We start from the raw sequence: 22,514 nt of genomic DNA, 5'->3' as shown, positions 1-22,514 counted from the left end.
AACTTGGCCCCTACCTCCCTTTCCAAGGAAGCACAAATTGAAAAGGTGCTCTTTCCACATTACAAATCCACCTTCCCCTTTGTCACAACTCCCTTGATGGTACCACTTGGCAACATTAGTTTCTATGACTCTATTTATCTACTTTAACATCGAACTGTAGTTGGCATACAGTATTAGCAACATTCGTCCTTAAAAGGCCCCAGACTTACATCACTACTGCATCAGTGACGATGTCCGTGTTGGCATCTCATAACATCCTCAGAACCGAAGAGCAGAGAGGGCCTGACCCCAAGGAAGGGGACCAGATAGCCTTTCCCTGCCAAACCCCTCACGAGACACAAGTGTGTGGAACCTCGGAACTTGAAAACCCACCCCAAACCCCGCAAAACAACCCAGCCAAGGTTGACTTGGGTCTCCAACTTCCAATTCTGCAGTAGATTTTCTGCGAGGCCGTCTGTGTTCATGAAAGAAGAGAAGGGTACCTTCGGTTCCCTAACATCACTGATCCCATCCAGGGCTTGGTGATGTTCCAGGAGAGGGGGAGGGAATAAAAGCGGAGCCTTGCCTGCAGGAAGTGGAGGGTGGGGAGGGGTGGGAGGGCGTGGATGGTCCCTGACCTGGGGCAGGAACCACTTTGGCTGAGCCATTGGCCTTCCAGAGAAGCTGGCCATCCGCGGTGTCAGGGTTTTGAGTAGAATTTTCCTTTTGGGAAAAATGTCAGAGGACTGTGTTTGGGCCTCCAAAAATTTTTTTTTTCTTTGAACAAAAATCCCTTAAGGGCATGAAAATGTTTGTTTTAGTGCATTGAGTAGATTTTCATAGTTGGTGGTCTTAAAAACCTGCCAGTCTCTAGGAGAAGGGGAAATTTAGAATCAGTTAGAAATAGACGTTCTATTATTGCCAAACCACTGTATTTTTAGGGCATTTTGTGCACTTCCAAATAAAAACTCAGTATCATCTTTGCAAGGGCAGGTGGCTTGGCCTTTGCATGTGTGTGTGAGCGGAAGCCCTCTCCCAAGGGTGTGCTCTGTGGCCGTGTATATTAAATCCCCTCTCGGTAACATGTTCTGACTATAACATTTAGAATGCTTGGCAACAGACAAAAGGCCCAGGGGAGAGGGTGGGCTTAGAGCCCAGAGGAGGGGCTCGGGTGCCCTCCATTCGAGCATCCAGGGGTCTCCCTTTCTGTGGTTCTTTTCACATTGTGATTGCTCTTCCCGGGAGCGGTGTCTGTGCCCTCCCCACAGGCCCCTCTTCAGCTACTGTGGGAGCTCCACTCCGCCCCTGAAAAGCAAGGTCCAAAAGGAGAATTGGCAGATGGCTCTCGAGCAGTGAAAACTTGTCTTCTTTTGTCGGTCTCCTTCGGCCGCCCTGGGTTCCCATTGTCGCGCCAATGGGACAGTAGGGGCAGACAGAGCGGGGCGCTGAATATTGACCCAGACCCGAGCCCTGCAGTTGTTTGGAAAGCCCCCCAGAAGGGGCACTGAAGAAACTGTCAGCTTGGAAAGTGATGGGGGGGTGGGGGGTTAGTTATTTGATACCCTTTCGGGGGAAGGGCCAGAGAAAGAAGGCCGGACTGGAAGATCTCAGAGAGAGGAAGGGAAAGGAAGCCCTTTCTGACCTCAACTTTACTATTTAATGACTTAATCACATTTGCCTGAGTGAGGCATTTCACTGAGAACTTTTCATTGAGTGAAGTTCAAAAGCAAAATGAAACAAGTCTATATACCTGTGTGGGGCTGTTTCCTTTGGGGGTCCCATGATGTCTTAAAATGGACTTTTCAGCCCTATTTGTGCCCTTAGAAATGTTCAGAAACCAGAACATCACGTCCTTGACCACTAGCTTCCAGGCCACGGGATTTATCTACCATTCTGTGTCATTTCCTGATTAGTAACACAGTTACTTGTACTAAGAGTGAAAATGAATTTTTTTTGGTGATAACCTCTAACAAAAGAGTTGCAGGACTCACGCAGAGAACTCATGCCTGTCAGCCGGCTTCCTGGATCGCTCACATTTACACCCTTCAGCCGCACCCGTCTCCCCGCCTGAGCCGTCGGAGAACTAAGGGGCAGACAGCATGCCGTTGAGCCCCTAAATATGTCTGTGTTTGATCCCCAAGAGGACGCTTCTCTTACCTAACACAGCACAGTAGACCGAATCAGGAAGCTTAACCCTGGGGCAGTACCGTTGCTCTCAAGTCCTTACTCGGAATTTGCCGTTTTTTGGTAACACGGCCTTTATAGCATTTTTCTCCCGAGGTCCAGGGACCAGTCCAGGTTTGCCAGTTGCCCTTGGGTGTCCTTTCTTCTGGGCCTTCCAGCCTGGCCTAGCTCCTGGGTGTGCGTTGCCACCATGCTGCCATTTTTGGGAAGGACAAGCCAGTCTGAGGTCAGTTACTTCTTCGCTTGCCCCTCGGTTTGCGTCTGCCTGGGGTCTCACAGACGCGTGGCACGCACTGCCAGCCGGGAGTTAATATCGCTTTAAGAATGCGGAAGGCACAGATCTTTGTCAGGATGTTGCCAAAGCGTAGAGGCATTAGGTTAATCAAATTGAAAACATTTCAAACTTCTAGAAAAAGAAGAATTCGATTTTGAACAACTGACCTGAAAGTGCCTTGGGAGGAAATGCGATGACAGCTATTATGTTTCTTTTAATAGGTGCTTTCAACCTTTTTTTTTTTCTAGATTATATATGTATTTTTTAATTTATGTAAAACAATAACAAGGTGGTAGCAATACCCGAAGTGTATGAAAATTTACAGAAAAAAGTACACAAATGCTGAAAATACATGTGACGAGATCTCAGGCTTCTTCCAACATTTTAGACCATTTTATTTCCTTCAATGTGTATCTAAAACAGCAGGCCAGTGAGATTAATTTTTAATTTAATTGTCATGGTCTAATAAGGATTCAAAGTATTTTATTAACATAATCACTCATATGCATGGGAATGACTTTTTAATCATTCTTTTAAGAATGTTTGAGACTCCATTTTTGTCCCAAATCTATGATCGTTTTCTGTTTTTCTTTTTCCCCCCCAAGGACATGCTTGATTTTTAGAGAGGAGAAGGAGGGAGAGAGACAGACCTGGATGTGCGAGAGAAACATCAGTCGATCGCCTCTTCCATGTGCCCCAACCTGGGGCCGAACCCACAACGTAGGCATGTGCCCTGACTGGGAATCGAACCTGTGACCTTTTGGTTCACAGGACGATGCTCTAATCAGCTGAGCCACCCTGGCCAGGGTGATAGTTTTCTGTTCTAAAGAGAGAAACACAAGGGGCCAAGCTTAGGGAATTCAGGGTCCAGTGAGGCATCCGGGCAGGTAAGCAGATCATTTAGAAAACCTACCTAACAGTTGTCCTTTATGGACGTGAGTGTGGGGCCCTTACGAGGGGGGTCCCCTTTCCTGACCACCACGTTCCTGGTTCTGGGCTGTGCTACGCCTGGATGGGAGCCTCCTGGATCTGCCCCTCCCACCTATGTGGGTAGATCCCCTAACTGGTCAGTAATTGGGTGTTATCATAGCACCTGTCTAAGGGAGCTGCTCAAACGGAACTCTTACATGGGGAGAACACAGGGCTGTGCCCGCAATTTGCTGTGGGCTAAGAAAGGCGGTGCTGGTGGTACGCATCACATCAGGGGTTCATTAAATGTTGGTGGGTGAATAAATAGAGGTGTTAGCCTGGGAGGTTGTGGGAACCCAGCAGGGAGATGCTGACGAGGTCTTCCCAGAAGAGCTGACCTTCATCCTGAGTCTTATGGGATAGGAGAGAGCAGGACTGCCTGCGAGATTTGTGGTGTCCATTGCAAAATGAGCAGGTGGGGCCCTTGCTAAAAAACTGTTACGATTCTCAAGACGGTGAGAGCAGAGCGTGAAACCACGCAAGGGACCCTTCTGGTCAGCACTGGGGTCACGCGCCCATGAAGTTGCCTGGATAAAGAGTTCCCCAGAGGCCCCAGGTCATGATGGCCAAGTGTGCGCAGGGTCTGAACTCCAGGTCCTGGCTCCGCCTTGTTCTTCCCAATGAGGCGGTCTTTCGGGAGCCTCTCCTTCCTGGGGGCACAGAAGACCCTGTAGGCCAGTGAGGACCTGAGACCCTGGGGTCTAGGAATCTGTATAAGGCACGCTGTGAGGACAGGGTGACTCTGGAGCTGTTTGAAGCAGGAGGCAAAGAAATATGGAGAAAGTTTACCTACCACCAGCCAGCCAGGGGCTGGAGGAGGCCTAGCCTTTTGTTTTTAAACAGCCCGTGGGGGGAACTTTTCCAGGGAACTGTGGCTCGGAGAGGGACGGTGCTTCGGCTGAGGTGAGGCAGCTTGTTAGTGACGGGGACCCTGGCTGGTCTGAATGTGCAACCTTAGCCTGTAAGTCTGGGCACCTACTCTGTGCCGGGACCTGAGTGCAGCCCTTTGCTATAGACTATCTCAGTAGTTGCTGTAGCGTTCAGCCTTAATACATATGTTGTAGAAGGACTTTCGAGATTTTAGTTTAAATTTTTAAAGGGCTTTATTAATTTATAGAGAGAGGGGAAGGGAAAGGGCAAGAGAAAGAGGGAGAGAAACACCAATGTGTGGTTGCCTCTCGCACGCCCCCTACTGGGGACCTGCCCCACAACCCAGACATGTGGCCTGCCTGGGGATTGAACCAGCGACCCTTTGGTTTGCAGGCTGGCACTCAATCTACTGAGCCACACCAGCCAGGGCAGGACTTTTAAGATTAAAAAAAAAAAAACAACCCGCTTTTTCAATTGATTGATTTTTAGAGAGAAAGAGGAAGGTGGTGGTGGGGGGCGAGGATCTGTTGCTCCACCCATCCATGCACTCATTGGTTGATTCCTGTAGGTGCCTTGACTGGGGATTGAACCCACAGCCTTGGGATGATGCTCTAACCAAGTGAGCTGCCTGGCCAGGGCAGGCCTTTTACAGTTGAAATCATTTTAAAACACATTTCTGAGTCCAGAGACACCTATCAACTTTCTCATTCTAAGGGGGAGAAACTTGAAAGCTGTTTCAGGATAATGCTCTCCGATCAGTGTAAGCCTCCCCTTCGCTCCTGCCGGAAATCCGCATTTCAGCCTTGTCAGAGGCTTGAGAGAAGCCCCTAGACCTTTATGGGTTTTGTGGCTCTAATTATAGAGCTGTCTCCCCAAATTAACAGCGTGCTGTGGTACTGGAAACCCCAAAGGCAGCGGAGAGAGGATCTTGAAGTCGGAGCTGGCCCAGCCAAACTTAGTCCAGCTACTTGAAAGGTTTGGGCTGGGTCAGGAAGGCAGCATGAGGAAATGAACGGTATCTCTTTATCCTTGTCCTCCCCGATCCAAACGTTGAACTCCGGCGGAGCGGGGTCTGCCTCCATTACCCCAGGTGGCCAGGGCAGCTGGATTTGCATTTGCACAGGATGAATTCCAGGGCCCTCATACCAGGAATGTTTTCCCCAGACCCACTTGCAGTCACGGGCTAAACGAAGCCAGCGGCTAATTAGCCTGGAAAGAAACTGCAAACAGAAGCATAATTAGCACAATCCCCGATGTGTCTTTCCTGCTGGGGACATCTGGGCACGCTGTGAACCGAAAGTCATAAGCCAGAGGCCTGTGCCAAAAGAGGGTCTGGAGCTCTTCGGTTCACACGTGGGGTCAAACGCAGAGATAACCACCCCCCCCCCCCCCGCAGTTCTTCCCCGATAGCTCCCCAGTTACAGACTGATCTCGAGGGTCTCTCGCCTCCGTTCGAGAGGGACTTCTTTTTCCATTCAATTCAGAATCCACTCTGGACCGTCCTGCAGGGTGGCAAGTTAATGCGACTAAATTTCGAGGGCAAAGGATGTTGTGTTTGGTCCGAGTCCGTCAGAAGGAGAGGTAGTGTAAGGAAGGTGCGTTCACTGGTGAGGGGTAGCTTAGCTACTAGTTAATGAATTACATCCAAACCCCATCTTTCTAAACACAAGTTCGTATTCTCTATATGCGCAAACACGTGTATGGTTTCCAAGTATGAACTCCGTTCAGACCTGGGGGGACGCTAGGAGAAGCTTTGTGCATTATTTAGGGAAGAGAAGGACCGGTGTTGTATCACTTCAGCAGAAGTTGTCTACTACAGATCGCAAATACTGTTCGCTAAGCAAAGAACTACCCTTCCCGAGCTTCCCTCATCAAACTTCAGAGCCTCTGCTTCCAGCGGGTCTTATTTAAGACAGATCTGGCCAAACACTTTCGTACACGCTCTCTGACGCCTGCAAAGTTGTTCTTTCAGACCCCTAAGGTTGTTTTTTTTTTCTTCCAGAGTACTCAATTTTGTTACAAATATTGGTGAGCTGTTCTATTGTTTAATAAAAAAAAAAACCTGGAAAAAAACCCCTCACATGCAAATTGCAACGTTATCTTTCCTGGAAGGTATTTCCCTTCCAGGGAAGGTATTTCCCTTCCAGTGTCGGTCTATTTCATCATCACTGAGCACTGAGAAGCAAGGAGGACCATTTATATATTTATTTTAAAAGCCTCTGTTGGGTATAAACGTGTCACGGCAAAACGCCAGCTTTTCTTTTTTAAGTTCCCACTGTTTTAAACAGAAGCCCCAGGACGTGGCCGTGGGCTTCCAGCAATGCGTTCCAACCCTTTCGCCTGTTTCCCAATAACAGCGTTTCCTGAGGCTTTGGGGCGTGCCGACAGCTCTCCGGGAATACGAAATTTTCAACTTTAGACCCTGCGCACTCGGCTGCTGGGCCGGCGGAGGCGTTTGCACGGCACCACCCCCAGGAAGTGGACACACGCTGCGGAGTTTACGACTGGTCCCAGGCGGCTCAGAGCGGGAGCTGAAGAGTAAACCATTAACCGGGGTTGGCACATGCGCGTTGCGGCTGTGGATCCGCAGGAGCAATCTGCATCCTGCACGCACAGTGAAAGACGGAGCAAAGCTGGCGGGGTTCAGGGTCAAAACACAGGCCCACACAGGCTGGTGCCCAGAATCTATTTAATTTTTTTTTTCTTTGCAGGCTGGTCTGCATTTTGACTGAGTTGTCGTTTGCTTGTTTCCACTCAGGGGAAACATCTGGTTTCTGCCCCCAGTGAGGACAGACTGCTCTTATTCTGAAGCTGTCATCCATGAAAAGCGTAGTTTGTGGGCTCAATAGGTTTGCTTATGAAAGGCTTGGGGTCCATCTCTACAGAAATAAACAGCTCTCCTGATTGAAAGTTTGTTCCCCGCGATAAACTCCAGCTCAGAGGCGAGCTTGGGTGAAGTGGCGAAAGCCGAAAGGAATGAATTTATTTTATAGAGAGCATTTAATAATGGAGGATGTGGCTGGTGGAGCACTGTCCACTTAACCTTCCAGAAAGTCCCTTCGCCAACCCCTGTCGAGTTTCTGCAAATGCTGTTAAAACGTCCGGCCTGTAGAGGTTGGAGAGGGGTGTTACGGGGTGCAAAGGAGAAGAGATTTATGGGGCGGGGGTGGGTGGGGAGGGGAAAGAAAGGGTTCTGTGGCTTCAGGTCTCAGAACCGGGTCAGGCTTCCCTGTGCACTTTACAAAGGTGATGATGTCCTGGGAGTTTCTACATCTGTCCAGGACAGCCGTGTCCGTCTCGGGGCCCCGTGCAAGTGAAAAGGTGTGACCCCTTGTTCAGAAGTTACTAAGAATTGTAAGATGGCAACAGCCAGTCACGCACCCAAGGGTTGGTGGGTGGCACTTCTGTCTGAGGAATCAATCTCTGGGGTAGGTGAGGGGAGAAATGAAACTTGGGGAAATGTGCCTGCTTCTCGGTGGGGCGTCAGGAGGGTCTGTGGGGAGATTGGTGTAATCCCTGTAAATGTGCTGGTTTTTATTTCTCCTATTTGTTAGGGAGACAGGGAGCTCTGACAGAGGGCGTCTGTATCTTGTTCTTTTTTTTTGCAAGGACTATGGCAGAAAATGCGAAACAGTAGTTAAATTAAGGTTAGAAACACTGTGTTTTGGGTCCTCTCCATGACTGAAGTGTGACTCTGTCAGTCCCAGCCACTGAGTGCTCTGCTCTTGTCTGACCAGTCCTTCCCCCCGCACCCCAGCTGTGTCTTTCCTACCACTGGGAGCCCCAGACAGGGACATTTTATCCGGCCGAGCTGGGAAAAGAGCCCAGTAAATGTTAGAAAATAAGTACCAGTATCTGCTCCACCGTCTCTTCTCTTCCTGCTGTTTTCTCTCCTTTTCTTTCTTTTGGTTTTATTTGTCTTCTCTCAGTCAGAACACGTGCCTACACAGACACCCACTAAACACGGGCCCTCCATACAGGCCTTAACTGCCCAGGTTTTGGTCACCAAAAAGTGACAATGAGGGACAGGCAGTCCACCTTTACGGTCAGGACTGCGTGTGAGCTCAGTAGAGCGGTTGGGAACAGGGTCTCCCTTTTTTGAAGCTGCAAAGCTGAAGTTAACACCCCCCACCCCCCCACTCCACCCCTAAATACATGCCAGCCTTGCTGAAGAAGCACCCGGGGGGCGGGGCTCCCAGGCACCCCGCCTCCTGCGAGGGAGGCCAGCCCTGTGGCTGCCGATCCTGCAGCAGGAGGGCCAGTGTGCGGGTCGGCCGCCGGCCGGGCTCACCGCAGCCGGCTCAGCAAACACAGTGGATTAAAGGAGTTTTGTTGAGGTAGAGCAGATGGACGGGGAGTTCACGCTCGCCCACCATAAATCAGGGCGCTGTTAACAAGAAGGGAAAAATCGGAGCCTGCGCACTGAAACGTTTGAGCTAACTTTAATTTACTATTTCTTTTCCTTATTAGAAAAGCGCCCCGTGCTTATTTAAAAAAAATCAGTGTGGTGAAGAACTTAGAAAGTATCCATGCCAGACCAAAAGATAAACCTCCACATCCGCAGAAAGAAATTGCTCTCACGCCTTTCAGTATTATCCTTCGATTTTGTCCTGTGTCCCACTAACACACACACGTACACGATTATTTAATAAGACTAAAACACGTGCCACTGTGCCCGCCGGATAGTAAAAGATGTAACCTGGTCTTGAAGATCGAACACCAAGCATGATCGTTTGGGTCAGGCCACCAGCATAAATTTTAGTAATAAAACGAAAGACAACGTGTAAATTTATGTTTGGGAAAGTTGGGCCCAGCTCCAGGGAAGGAAAGTTCACTGGTGCGGAGGGCCGAGTTGAATTTACGGCCTCCCTCCCAGGAATGGCTCGGCAAGCTCCCCAGAAAGAACCGCTGGTCTGCGCCTGGTTGTCCTGTTGCCCCCTAGTGGTTCAAGAAGAACTGTTCAGGCAGGAAGAGAATTCGGCACCTTGGACCCTCTCTCCGCCCGTTTCTAACAATCTGTTTGGATCAGTGGGTGCCCCTTATTCCCTCTGTAAAATGCATTGACCAAAGCCCGAGACGAACGAATGCTTGAGGCTCCTGCGTGGCAGGGCCCAAGTCGTTGGACTGGGTTCTAGCACAGGGTTTTATGAGAATGAGACGCTGTTAAATGCCCACGTCGTGGGGCGACACACTCATTTTTGGGGAGGAACTAACGGTTGGTCCCGCCAGTCACCACCCGCTGCCTGCTTTCTAGAAGTCAGTAGGGTTCGTGGACAGTTCTGTTAGTGCCAATTCTACTTACTGGGATGAACTTCAATTAAATGCAAAAATTAGTAAAAACCAAACCGAAATGGAACCTCTCACAGCTGTTTCAATAGAAATATTGGAATGCTTTGAAAAGTATCAATGATGCTGAATGACTAAAGAGACATGTGGTGTTATGTGAAAAGCGTGAAATATTGTGAAAATTGTAAGAATCTAAAGTTGGGCTCTCAGGTTATTTCATTAGTGTGTTTAAGTTCTTTTTAGTGCTGAAGAAACAAAAGCTCAAAATCTTCATCGTTCATGCTGGATATTTGTTGAACGAGTGATTGAGTTATTATCACTATTTCTTTTCCATCTTGGCTGAACGTTTGTGTGTTCAGTGGGCTTATTATGAGACACCAATAACGTAAATGTTTTATGGCATGCCTCTCTTGGGCGAGAATTTGACCCATTACCACGGTGCTGGGCACTTGGCCCTGATTGGCCAATTCCACCATCACCTCTCTCTGTTCCCTGCCTCCCGGGGATGTTCTCGGTCTCACTAGAGGTGTTCCAGCCTGCAGCCACGCACGTGAATATGCTGCTCACGTACTTTCTCACCTCTGTGCCTCCCTTTCCTCTATTCCCGGTGACCAGTCTCCTTCATCTGGTTCACGCCGGGCCCCCCTCTCCCGTCCAGCATGTATATGCACCTCCCTGCACACCCCCCACCCCAGTCACTCATCCTGTGAGTCGTGCCTCCTCTCGAAGGTGAGTGGCATGGGTCCCCGCCCTTAGGCTGTGCCTGGCGTTCAGCAGGCATTCAGGGTGTGAGGCTCAAATGCTGAGTGAATAATCAGGGCTCTGCTGTAGCTCTTCTCCACAGGGGGAGCTTTCCCTCCTTTCTGCTCCCCTCACCCCCACCCCCCAACTCACGCCCATCACTTCACACACTGTTTTGCACTAACAGCCTCTGTCTGGCTGTCTTTCTCATGAGCTCATGGGTTTGCACACTGTAGCTGGTAGACCAAAGTGAGCCCACCACCTTTTTTTTTTTCCTTTTTTAATATGGCCTGGGGGCTGAGGATGGCTGTTGCATTTCAAAATATGAAATACACAAAAACTGTTCGTCTTTGTCAGGGAGACACTGGGAGAATTGCAGGCATTGTCTGCAGGCATTGCAGACAATGCAGGCATTGTCTCGGTTCTTGGCCCGTCACACCCAAACTGCCTGTTGTCTGGGCCCCTTGTGGCAAAGTCCGTCAACTCCTGCCTGAGGCTTTCATCACTGAATTCTGAGGATACCGCACTCAACAAGCGTTTTTCACGTTGAACTGAACTTACCGTTTCTCATTCCTTCCTCTGGAGTCACATGTGGATCGAACGGGTGCTGACCTGTTGTAACTGTGAGGCTGAGACAGGGCGTCTCTGAGCCTGTTCTCATCCGAGAGGAGATGATCGCACCTTCTTCCGAGGAGGAGGAGAGGACGAAGCAACGCACACGTTCGTTTCCGAGCCCGTGCTGAGCTCGGAATCAGCGCCTAACGTTAGCCTTAGTCTTTGTCCAGGCAAACATCCGGCAAAAGGAATCTGATCATCATCATATAAACCAAACCATAGAGCAGTTGTAAATTAAAAAAAAAAAATCAGTTGCTCTTCCTGAAAATGGCCAGAGGTGACCTCTGAAAATGGTTCATTATTCCTTTGACCCATAAAATCATGCAAATCAGGAGGTTCCAATCTCCACCTGCACCTTTACAAACCACCTGTGAAACGTCCCAGGCTATCAAGGGTGTGCATATTCAAAGAGCAACCAAGCATGTGAAGGATGTCACTTGACAGAAGCAAAGTGTGCCCTTCTGTCATTCGTTACAAGGGTGGAGTTGATGGGTGTGGCCCAGCCAGACAGTGGGGCGGGACACAGGGCCGGTGGCTCTGAAAGGGGGTTGAGTTTTTCTGCACGGGCTTCAAAATGCGGGGAGTGTTGCTGAACTGAAGGGTTTAGATGCAGCGTCTCCGGTCATTGAGCACATCCAGGAGAACGCAGCTCCCGAGAGGCAGCGCAGGGCAGGGCCACGCGGGGCAGATCCGCCCTGTATNTGAAAATGGTTCATTATTCCTTTGACCCATAAAATCATGCAAATCAGGAGGTTCCAATCTCCACCTGCACCTTTACAAACCACCTGTGAAACGTCCCAGGCCATCAAGGGTGTGCATATTCGAAGAGCCACCAAGCATGTGAAGGATGTCACTTGACAGAAGCAAAGTGTGCCCTTCTGTCATTCGTTACAAGGGTGGAGTTGATGGGTGTGGCCCGGCCAGACAGTGGGGCGGGACACGGGGTCAGTGGCTCTGAAAGGGGGTTGAGTTTTTCTGCATGGGCTTCAAAATGCGGGGAGTGTTGCTGAACTGAAGGGTTTAGATGCAGCATCTCCGGTCATTGAGCACATCCAGGAGAACGCAGCTCCCGAGAGGCAGCGCAGAGCAGGGCCACGCGGGGCAGATCCGCCCTGTATCAGTTCTCCCTGCCCACGTGGACGCAACCCTTCCTGATGAAAAAAGCAGGTGGTCCCTAAACCAGAAGAGGAGGTTGCACAGGAGAAATTGAAGAAACTTATGGCCCGGGGGGTAAATTCAACATAAAATAAATACAAATAAAAGCAAAAAATAAAAGTCATTTTGGATTAGCTTCTTTCTTTTTGGTGGTATTGAACATTAAGAATTGCCCTTCTGTCCATGCAGCTAACTCTTCCTTTTCCTCCCCGTTTCTGTGTGTGCGGGTGGGTGGGTGTCTGAGGCTGCACGAACCCCCAACGGTGTGGACTTGGAGTTTCTAAGGCACCGTTAAGACAGTAGATCTCACTGGAAGGGAGTGAGCACTCCCTCGAGCTCTGTGCTGGGGGGGTCGGGGGGGGCAGGTAGTGTCTGGAGCCAGCTCTGACACAGGTGCCCCCTTCTCAGAGGGGCAGGAGGTGGCGATGCTGGGGGTGGGGCACGCTGCGTTGACTCGGGAGGCTGGGGGGCACTCCGTAAAGACATGTGGCGTCCCAGTGAGTTCAGTTACGATGTGTCTCGGGCCTGTTCCCTTGCAGGGACCACGAAGGTGAAGAGCGCCAACATCCAAGTCGGAGATCTGATCATCGTGGAAAAGGTGAGCGGGGTCCCGTGGCCATGCGCAGGCGCCGATGGGAAGCCCTGCCACCCCTTCGCAGTCCCGACCTGTAGTTTGTGGGTCCGACTACGCTCACCCATGGTGCGCTGTTGGTTGGCACTTCGGCTCGGCAGCTCCTTCTGGGGAGGGAAGCCTTTCTTTCCATGAGACACACGTACGAAATATTTTTTGAAGTATGCGCATGCTGGTTAGCCAGAAATCCTGCTGACAGACACAAGTTTTGATTTCCTGTTTGAAGTGCGTTGTTGTTTTGGGGTGCTTGTTTTTTTTTTTAACATGTAAAGTCTTTGCTTAGAAGTCTGTTAACGACATAAGTATGGAAAAATGTTTGTCCCTTACCTTTTGAGCCATGATCGCTTGCATTTTTTGACTTAAAAACATTGTCTTTGTCCTTTTTATAAAACCATTTTTTTATGGGGAGGAGGAGCTCATGCGGGAACAGTAAAACGGCCAAAACCTGCATCTTTAAAAAACAGCGTCACTAATTTGCTCGTTATACTTCAGCAAACTTACAGCTCTTCTTACTGTGTACATTTGGGAGGAATTGGGTTTTGGGGGTGGTCCTGGAAAGTGTTAGAATAATATTTGATTAGAAAAAGACTGTGTCTGAAACCGGAGTCTGTAGGGAGTGAACTGTGCTACTTTAAGAGGATTAAGTCCGAGAACTCGAAGTTGATTTGCGGTGAAGTGAGGCGCTTCTGGGTGGCAGCGTGGAAGAACAGCACACACCACGTGTTTTCACATGGTTCCCTCTGTTCACAATTAAACGCTGGCGGCTGTGGGCTTCTCTCTCTCTCTCTTTTTAAAAATGGCTTTTGTTGCTTCTCACGACTTGACTGCCTTATGCAAATCCCACTGGAAGCCAAACATCCAGCCAGAAAATCGGGAGTGAGCAGGGTGTGCCTGTCCTTCGTTTCGGCAGGCAGGCATCCTGGACTGAAGCCGGTGAGGGGAGCTGGGGTTCGGCCCTGGGTCCCTGGCTGGAATTTTGGGAGGCGACGGTTGTGTTTACCAGAAAACTAGAAGCTCTCTTTTGGAGATAAGCTTTCAGTGGGGGATTAGACATGGAACAGCAGCGTGCAAGATTTTTTTCAGATTCAAAACAAATTAAATCCCCCCAATCTGTCTTTGACAAAGGCAGATGCTGAAAAGAGACGGAGGGGTTTGGAGGCCCCCTCCCCACCGAGGGGGCTGGGGGGCCGGGGGACGGAAACCCCCCATGTGGGCATTCACAGTAACAGTCTTTCTTTCCCTACACAGAACCAGCGGGTGCCTGCTGACATGATCTTCCTGAGGACATCGGAAAAAAACGGTAAACATCTGGGATCAATTTTGAAAATAACCATTAACCTTTCAGTGGTAATTTGGCAAAATAATCATTTGAAAATGTAACAGAAGTAGATGATCATTTTGGAGCCACGGAGGCGAATCCAAACAGCCCTTTTAATAGAGCGGTCTTCAAAAAACAAATTTTTTTTTTTCTGTGCTCACAGGGCAGGACGTAGATTTTGATCATTACAAAGGTACAGTGAGTGAGTCAGTCGCTTGCTGAGTCCCAGCTGGTGAAGACACACACACACACGCACGCACTTGTGCACGCGCCCGTGCCTGCGCCCGGCTTTTCCTCTCTGGGCTACGTCCAGCTCCGCATCAGGAGCTGGCGGGAGGTGCACTCTGTGCGTCTGACCAGAGGAAACACAGATCTCCTCTGTGCTCTGAGACAGTACCAGGAGGTGTGTGTGGGATGGGGCAGGATAGGAACAGGGCGGAGAGGTAGATGGCAGAGAGGAATTGTGAGTGGCAGGGCCATGCCCGCCCTTGCCCACCAGTTTGTTTATTGTTACAGCCCGTGGGAGTGTGGGCACTGCTCACGGCTTTACAGGACCCTTCTCCCTGCAGCCCCCCTCCCAGTGGAGCTGCCACTCCAGCCTGCCCACCCCATCAGCTGGCTCACATCTCCTTTCTCTTTATTTTTTGTTACTTAAGCTGCTCAGAGGGAACAAGGCAGTTTTTCTCTTGCCTATCAGGCACAATCAGAGATCTTTGAACCCCTGGGAAAAAATGCACGTTTATATTCCTTTGAGGTTACTGCAGCCTATTTTATTACAAATTGAATAAAAGTATGGGTGAAATGTTATACTAATGATTCATGAAGCGATGCAGAGAGGGCCGTGGAAGGCATGAGATGAAAGCTGTCTTTTAAAAGCCGCAGCTTTGTCCTCAGATTGGTTCTTGTGTCTGGGTCCATGAAAACGGAGTTGGAGTGTTGTGGATTAGGGTCCCTGACGTTCTCTCCCCTTCAAAAAAAATCCCCCCCAAAAGATTAGAAGCGTTCTTCCTGGAGAGTCCTCAGAAGTCTCAACTGCAGCGCCAGCGAAGTCGTTACGGTCTCTGGTGAAATACACAGCTGATGGCCGGCTCGGACTCGTGTGCGAGACCCAGACCCGCGCCCGTGCAGTGTGCTGGCCGGTCGGCCTAACAGCAGACATCTGTAGTGCCCTGCAGGTTATGGGGACCAGCCCTTTTAATGCTCACCGTAGGAGGTTGGTGCTGGTTGTCTCCATTTTCACACTGGAGGAAACCAAGGCTCCGAGAGGGTGTGCAGTTGGCAGTAAGCGGTGGAGCCTGGACTTGAACCCAGGAGGCCGGGTCTCTGAGAGGACGCTCCTGACCCTTGCCCGGAACGGACTCGAATGCTGGTTACCCCACGCCACCCGCTGTCATCTACTGAATCCTGACAGCAAGCTCGTGAGGACTGCATTTCTCCCCATTTTATAGAGAGGATACACGGAGGGGTAGCGGGTAGTGAGGTTGAGAAGCGAGCCCAGGCTCCTGCTGTGAGTGACTGGGGGAGCGAGGATTTGAACCCAGATCTCTCTGGCCCTAGAGCTCACAGAGGGAGTGGGACACCGGGCACGTGTTTACTCTCCCTTTTGGTAGTCGGCCGTTTGTTGGCTGTTTGTACAAGGCGCCACAGCCACCAAGGGAAGGCTTCTTGAACTGCTGGCGAGTGGACAGCCCCCACCTCCCTTCCACAGGGTCTTGCTTTCTGCGCACGGATCAGCTGGACGGGGAGACGGACTGGAAGCTGCGGCTCCCGGTGGCCTGCACACAGAGGCTCCCCACAGCTGCTGTGAGTAGCTTTCCCTGCCCAGGCACGGACTGGCCATGGCCATGGCTGGGCTCTCAAACTCAGGCATCCTCTGGGGCCAGGCATGGGAGGTCTAAGGTGAAGTGGGGCTGCTGGGGTGTTTTGGGGTCCTGGGGAGCCTTGAGCTCCCGTCAGTTCCAAGTACCACGGCCATGGGAAGCGCCGATGCGGCGAGCAGGAAGGGGCTGGTCTGAGGGAAGTGCAGAGTCTGAAACCTTGACGCAAATGAAGGTTTGCTCTCGCTCTGGCCAGAGCACGATGTTCCTCTGCACAGGACTTCCGGAGGCTTCGCACCTTCTGAGCATCTGTCCGTGGTCCCTCCTCTCCTGCTTGAACCCCGTGTGATCTGTCCCCATGCTGAGGCCCTGACCTCCGCTTCCGGCCCTCCCCCCATGGGCTGCAGCCACCCTGGCCTCTCTCCATCAGGCATGCTTCCGCCTCCCAGTCTGCTTCCCTGCTGGGTCCTCCACAGGGAGTGGTCACACCCCACCCCCTGCTGGCTGGGCATCTCCATCACATCCTAGGATGTTGGTCCCAGGTCTCCCTACCTGAGAGGCATTTTCTGACCATCCTCTCCTTGCATTCCCACTTCACCCCCTTCAAGGCAGTGTCTTCGAGAACTGGGTTCTGCCCGGTATGTTCACTGCTCAATACCGAGTGCATGGAACAGCATACAGAACAGTGTATGGACCACCAGTGTATGGACCACCTGGTGTGTGGAACGGCGAATGGGCCCTTTCTCAGCAGGTGGTAAAAGTAGCCGGAACCAACAGGCGCTCAAGGCCCGCCAGGGCCCCACAGTCCATCACCAGCCCTGTGTCCCACCANGTCTCCCTACCTGAGAGGCATTTTCTGACCATCCTCTCCTTGCATTCCCACTTCACCCCCTTCAAGGCAGTGTCTTCGAGAACTGGGTTCTGCCCGGTATGTTCACTGCTCAATACCGAGTGCATGGAACAGCATACAGAACAGTGTATGGACCACCTGTGTATGGACCACCAGTGTATGGACCACCTGGTGTGTGGAACGGCGAGTGGGCCCTTTCTCAGCAGGTGGTAAAAGTAGCTGGAACCAACAGGCGCTCAAGGCCCTCCAGGGCCCCACAGTCCATCACCAGCCCTGTGTCCCACCACGACCTGTAGAGTGTGGGAGGGAGAAGAGAGACAAAGAATGGGTTCCAACACAAGCCACTTGGGTTGGATGTGGCCTCTGCACCAGGTTACAAAATCACAGAATGTAAATTGACCACCCAGAGACCAACATATGCCCCCTGAGTGGTCTGGAAGGGTAAAGCAGAACACATAAGCTTTTCCTGGTCACACTGGTTGGTGCCGTTCCCCCCGCCCCCCCCTTTAAGGAAGGAGTGGGCAGGAGAAAGGTCTGTGTCTCAGTGAGTTAACATAACGACGAGTGTGGCCCTGGTGTTAACGGTTTTCATGCCAATAACGAGAAAAAGTGGCATGGCTACTACGACGCGTTAAAGCCAGGATTCTAGAGCAGCGGATCTCTCCCTGAGGCCAGGAGCTCCTGGGGACCTGTAGGAGGCACTGTCGTGCCTCTGAGAGGGGGCTCGTCTAATTAGGGGCTCTGGTTTTATCAGGGTGACGTGTTCTACTTTCTCCCGAGAAAGGTTTCCGATCCTCAGAGTGATTTGTGGGACCCCCTTTAAGGAGACGGCCTAGAGCCTAGAATCACAAAGATTCCTGCCTGCCCTGCTGCTTGTCTGTGTGTATCACCCAGTTTAAGAAACACTCTCGCCCCACCAGGCCTTCCCCCATCTGGCCCAGGCCTGGGCGGGGCCCAGAGAGCTCAGTCCCCTCCAGGAACTCTCAGCCTTTGAGGCCGAGGAGTCTGAGTGGAGAGCAGCACTTCAACAAAGGTGTAGGGAAACAGATTGCGTGAAGAGATTTCCTGAGTAATATGTGAATGCATTCTTGTTTCTTTAAAAAAAAAAAATCAAATTGGGTGAAAGCGCTAGCCAGTCCTGCCTGCTCAAAGCCCCTGCCCCAAACCTTACCTCCGCCCCAAACCCTACCTCCGCCCCCAGGGCATCAGGTGAAGTCCGTGGTGATCCTCACAGGCCAGTTAGAAAATCGTGGTAAAATCCATTTGGCAGAATTTTTAGCATCTGACCGCATTTAAGTGGACAGGTCCATGGCATCCACTCATCTCGTGTGTCCACTCCTCTACCAGTGGACACTTGGGTGGACCCTTTCACCTCTGGGCTGTTATGAATGATGGACGCTGCTCGGAGCGTGGGTGTACGAATACCTCTTTGAGACATGGCTTTCAATTTCCAGCAAATGGAATTGCTGCACAAACAGGAATTCTGTGTCTAATTTTTTTGAGGAACCGCCATACTGCTTTTACCGTGGCAGCCCATCGATAGCGCACAAGGCTTCCCGCTCTCCACACCCTCTCTGGCACTCACTTCTGGTTTTTTTTTTTTCGACAGCAGCCCTCCTGATGGGTGTGAGGTGTCCTTGTTCACTTTTTCATCTCTGCCCTTTCTAGGGCTTTGCACGGGGCAGGTGCCTGACAGCCATTTGTCGAGTGGGCGGGGACTTTCACGGCCATGAGCAAGCCCCTAGCCCAGAGTGTGGCGAAGGGCTTCTGTGCCTTTGGGCAGTTGGGGGACCAGCACCTTCACCGTGGCGTCTCTCAGTGCCCTGGGTTATTGCTTTCAGCGCTTCCGAAACGTACTCAATGGAAGGTCTCCCCTCTTTTCTCCACCCACCCCATAAAGTTAAGCACCTACTTGCTCGGTTCAGGAAATACGGCTGCTTTTGAAAAAGGGTGGCTGGCTGGCTGGTTCCTGCAAACTCCCTCATCACGAACTGACTTTGTCCTTCCCTCCGTGGAACAGGATCTTCTTCAGATTCGATCGTACATCTACGCAGAGGAGCCGAACATCGACATCCACAATTTCGTGGGAACGTTCACCAGGGTAAGTGCAGCTCGCCCTGGACTGCGTGCGGTCTTAGAGGGCGCATTCGCCGTCGAAGCCCGCAGACCAGCGTGCACAGGGCTCCACCAGGAAGGGGCTTTCAGGGGGGTCCGGGTGGGATTCCGAAGTCCCGCCCAGCAAGCTGGCATGTTGTTTCTTAGTGGGGTCCACGCCATGGGTTTCCGTCGGCCTCTCGCGGCTGGAACGACCCGAAAGCACAGGCGTTGTCATGGTTCACGTATAACGCTCCTGTCTGGAAGATCCCGTCTCCCTCAGACGGGCCCCCACCCTCAGTTATCTCTACGAGTCCTGCCTGATTAAGCCACTTCTCAACCGCTTGGAGTGGAAGTTGAATTTGGGTTTGAGTCACTTCAGGAACCAGGGACGAGCGATTTATAGAACCCACACTAACCAGTTTGCATTGTCTTCCTGGAAGGGTGAGAGGCTGCCCCTGCTTGATCTGCGTCGGCCCTTTAGTTCTCACCTGGTAAAACTCTTCTTCCATGTTAGAGGCTTGTCCTTCTTGAATCACAAGCCTTTTCAGGTGTTTCCGTCGGTGGGGGGCGGGGACCCCGAGGCCAGTAGGCCCCGCTGTTCTGGCTGGGCCGTGGGTACCTACCCAGGGCTCGTCATCCTTCTCTGCCCATCGGGAGAAGAACAGGGTAGAGGCAGCTTGTGTGCTTTTGTCCCAACCCGGCCCGATGCCCATGTGTCCGTCTGTCCTCTTCCAGGAGGACAGCGACCCCCCTATCAGCGAGAGCCTGAGCATCGAGAACGCACTCTGGGCCGGCACCGTCATTGCGTCAGGTGAGGAGGCGCCCGCTCCGGGGAACGTGGTAGCAATTTGCAAGGGGAGGAAAGTCCTCTCGTGCAATTAGAGTAATCATCTGTCAGTGGGGACAATTAGTCGTCGGTCAAGCGGCGTTTTCCACTTGTTGTGGCCCCTCCAGGGAACCCAGCTGACACCTAATTGCCCCTCCGACACTTAGAGACGTCGACAGGAGCGGCCGCGCCAGCCTGCGGACTTCTCTGCCGCGTCCGCTCCGGGAATAGCCCTTAATTGCCCCTGCAGATTGACGTTCTAATCTGTCCCAGAGATGGGGTCCGCCCGGGCATTCTGGCTGCAAGTCGCGGCTGTGAGGGCGGCTGGGCTGCGCCTCCTGGTGGGAGGGGCTCCCTGCGCTGGAAGGGGCCGTGGGCCTGGGCTGGAGCCTCGAAGCTGAAGACACCAGGGTGGTGGGGGGACGGGGGCCTTTCGGTTTTGAGCACTGGGGTGAGACTGAAGAGGAGGGGCCCCGGGGGTCGGGCACAGCCGGCAGCAGCCCTGGTTGGTATCCGTGGGCCCCCGCCAGTCTGTCGTGCAGTGTGACAAGCCCTCCTTGTGCGTCACACATTTCATTCAGCTGTCCCAAAGGTGCCGTGAGGGTAGGTGCAAGTATTGTCCCCATTCTGTGGATGAGGAAACTGAGGCTTAGTGAGGTTCAGTAACTCGCCCAAAGCCACACAGCAGGTAGAAGGTGCGCTGGGACTTGGACTCCAGAAGAGAACTCATTGTGCAGGTATTAGTATGTAGTGTATAATACATGATAACATAGACTGCCATTAACATAATTCCACCACCGGCAACCGTCTCCCTTTACTGTGGGAGGGATCCATTTTTCCCCTTTCCACATCTCCCTCCTGTTAACCCATTTGCCTCTGTTTGATGGCTCTTTGTGGCTCTGGGTACAACAGACACATAGTCCGGATACCGTGTGACAAGGGAAGGGAGTAACCAGCACGAGGAAGAGCCCAGGCTGCCTGGTGTCCCTGTCCATAGACGCACCACCGAACGCAGGTGGACAGAGATGACCTCTGCCCATCATTCGCGCTGCAGTGCTTTTCCCCCACCTGCCTGCGTTGGCCACGTCGTCTGGGCTGTCTCTCAGTTTTCCTGGTGACTGCAGACGTGAGAAGTTGGTCTTTAAGCTTCTGCACGGCCACTGCCCAGCCAGTCCTTGGCTTCTGATGGCCTCGCTGTGTTTAGTTCGGCTCTTGTTTTGATAATGTTAATTAAACATTTCGGTAATAAGGACCTGTGCAGATGCCCATCTGGTTTCATTCTGGTGCTTTTCTCCTCTCCTTCCTCCCTGCTTTCCTCTGTCTGTGGAGCGAACCCCGATCGAGCACTTGTGTCTAACAATGCCAGTCTCCTTCGCTAGGTCCCGGCACTCCGTGGTGCGCCAGAAAGTCCTGGTCTCCACTCTCCTGGGGTTGGAAGTTTTCCGTAAATTTAATGCATGCTACAGGTGTGGGGGGAGAGGAGACGGGAGAGAGTTCTAGGAATTTCCCCTGGAACCAGTAAAAAGGCCAGTGATGGAGGGGCAGAGGCAGAGAATTCGGAGGTGGGGGGAGTGAGGCGTGGAGACTTGCCAGCCTTACTCTCAGAAATGAACAACCACCCTATTTCTTAGGCACTTTTTCTTTACTGAGTGCTTTGCTGCCATTCTCTTGCATTGGTTTCACAACACTAAATGAGGACATTCAGTGGAATGCAGAATGGACACAGAGAGGTTAAGCAACTTGCCTAAGGTCACACAGCCTTGGAGCGGTCATCTCCTGGCAGGAGGCGAGTGAGTGGAAGGCAAATTGGAATCTTGAAGGGGGGGAAAGATTTTGAAACACATTTGACATGCATTGTGGCGTAAACACATGCCTTTTCTTTTCACTTGTTCGAATTGATAATCTCTCTGTGCTCGGTGATGTGGGAGGAGGGGGAGCAGGGGTTCCCCGGATCCCCCGGCGCCACCTACCATCTGCTTCAGCAGGTGCTGCGTGTTTTGGAGGGAGGCTGCGTGGCCTCAGTCTCCCTGGCTTCTTGCTGCAGTCTGATTCCAATGCAAACGTGGAGTTCAGCTCAAGCCATTTCCTTCCAGTACTCAACTCAAGAAATGGCCACCAAGAATATAATCTTAATTATATGACATTTTGCATCTTCTGTGTTTCCTGTAGAATCTAGCTCTTGTGTCTTGGTCACTCTGCTCTTATTAGTTGGAAGTTTAAACCATAATAAAGCTTGGCAGGGTAGGTACTGGAGGTTCAGCATCAACCTGAAAGGGACGCAGTGTCCATGGTAACCCCATATTGTGCTGCTCGGCTGAGGCGTCACCAGGGCAGTGGTCGGGAAGGGGTGGGGAGGCTTGGTAGAAAAGGTGGCCTGGAGGTGACAGAGGCCAGGTGTTCTTGTCCAGTTATTCTGAGACTCTCAGTGGTGAGGGACCAGTTTGTGGGGTTCCCCCAACCTCTCCTCCCAAATCTGTAGCGGGTGGGTCCATGCCCTGCTGTGTGCGACCAGCATGCAGGTCCTGCCTTGCGTACCTGGCGGTCTGAGTCTGGTAATGGCCAGCTGATTCGTCCCCTGCTCAGCGGGGCTTGTCCTGTGACTGCATGCTCGGGAGTCCCAGCAGTGTCTAACTGCCTTAAACATTGCCGAACTCACTCCGGGGCCCGGTGTTTCTCTTGTTGCCGACCGGGAACAAGGGGGTCACTGTGAGGCCTGACTGCAGGACCACACTGTTGTACAGAATTAGGAAGAACTTCATGAAATGCCACAGCATTTGGTCTTTGGCGGCAGTTTTGGTCTTGAGCGCAGGGAGATGTGGAGGAGCAGGCCATCTTCAGCAGTAAAGGCGCTGGTGCCAGCGAGGGAGCCTCCCTTGGGGAGCCCTTGTTAATAACACAGGTT

General features: G+C 51.8%; 1 protein-coding gene across 2 annotated transcripts in view; it reads left to right on the top strand.

Moving 5' to 3' along the window:
- The window catches only part of ATP9A (ATPase phospholipid transporting 9A), a 109,091-nt gene that overhangs the window by 28,835 nt on the left and 57,742 nt on the right, over positions 1–22,514 (top strand). For both annotated transcript variants that reach the window (XM_037059909.1, XM_037059910.1), the window contains exons 5-9: positions 12,613–12,671; positions 13,953–14,004; positions 15,731–15,825; positions 18,710–18,790; positions 19,522–19,597. In XM_037059909.1, the coding sequence (XP_036915804.1) occupies positions 12,613–12,671; positions 13,953–14,004; positions 15,731–15,825; positions 18,710–18,790; positions 19,522–19,597 (363 nt within the window). The remainder of the gene's footprint in view (positions 1–12,612; positions 12,672–13,952; positions 14,005–15,730; positions 15,826–18,709; positions 18,791–19,521; positions 19,598–22,514) is intronic.

The sequence above is a fragment of the Sturnira hondurensis genome, unplaced genomic scaffold (genome assembly GCF_014824575.4).
Source record: "Sturnira hondurensis isolate 20B ecotype Veracruz unplaced genomic scaffold, ASM1482457v3 Scaffold0011378, whole genome shotgun sequence".
Lineage (NCBI taxonomy): Eukaryota > Metazoa > Chordata > Mammalia > Chiroptera > Phyllostomidae > Sturnira > Sturnira hondurensis.
This window is presented reverse-complemented; position numbering and strand designations above follow the sequence as displayed.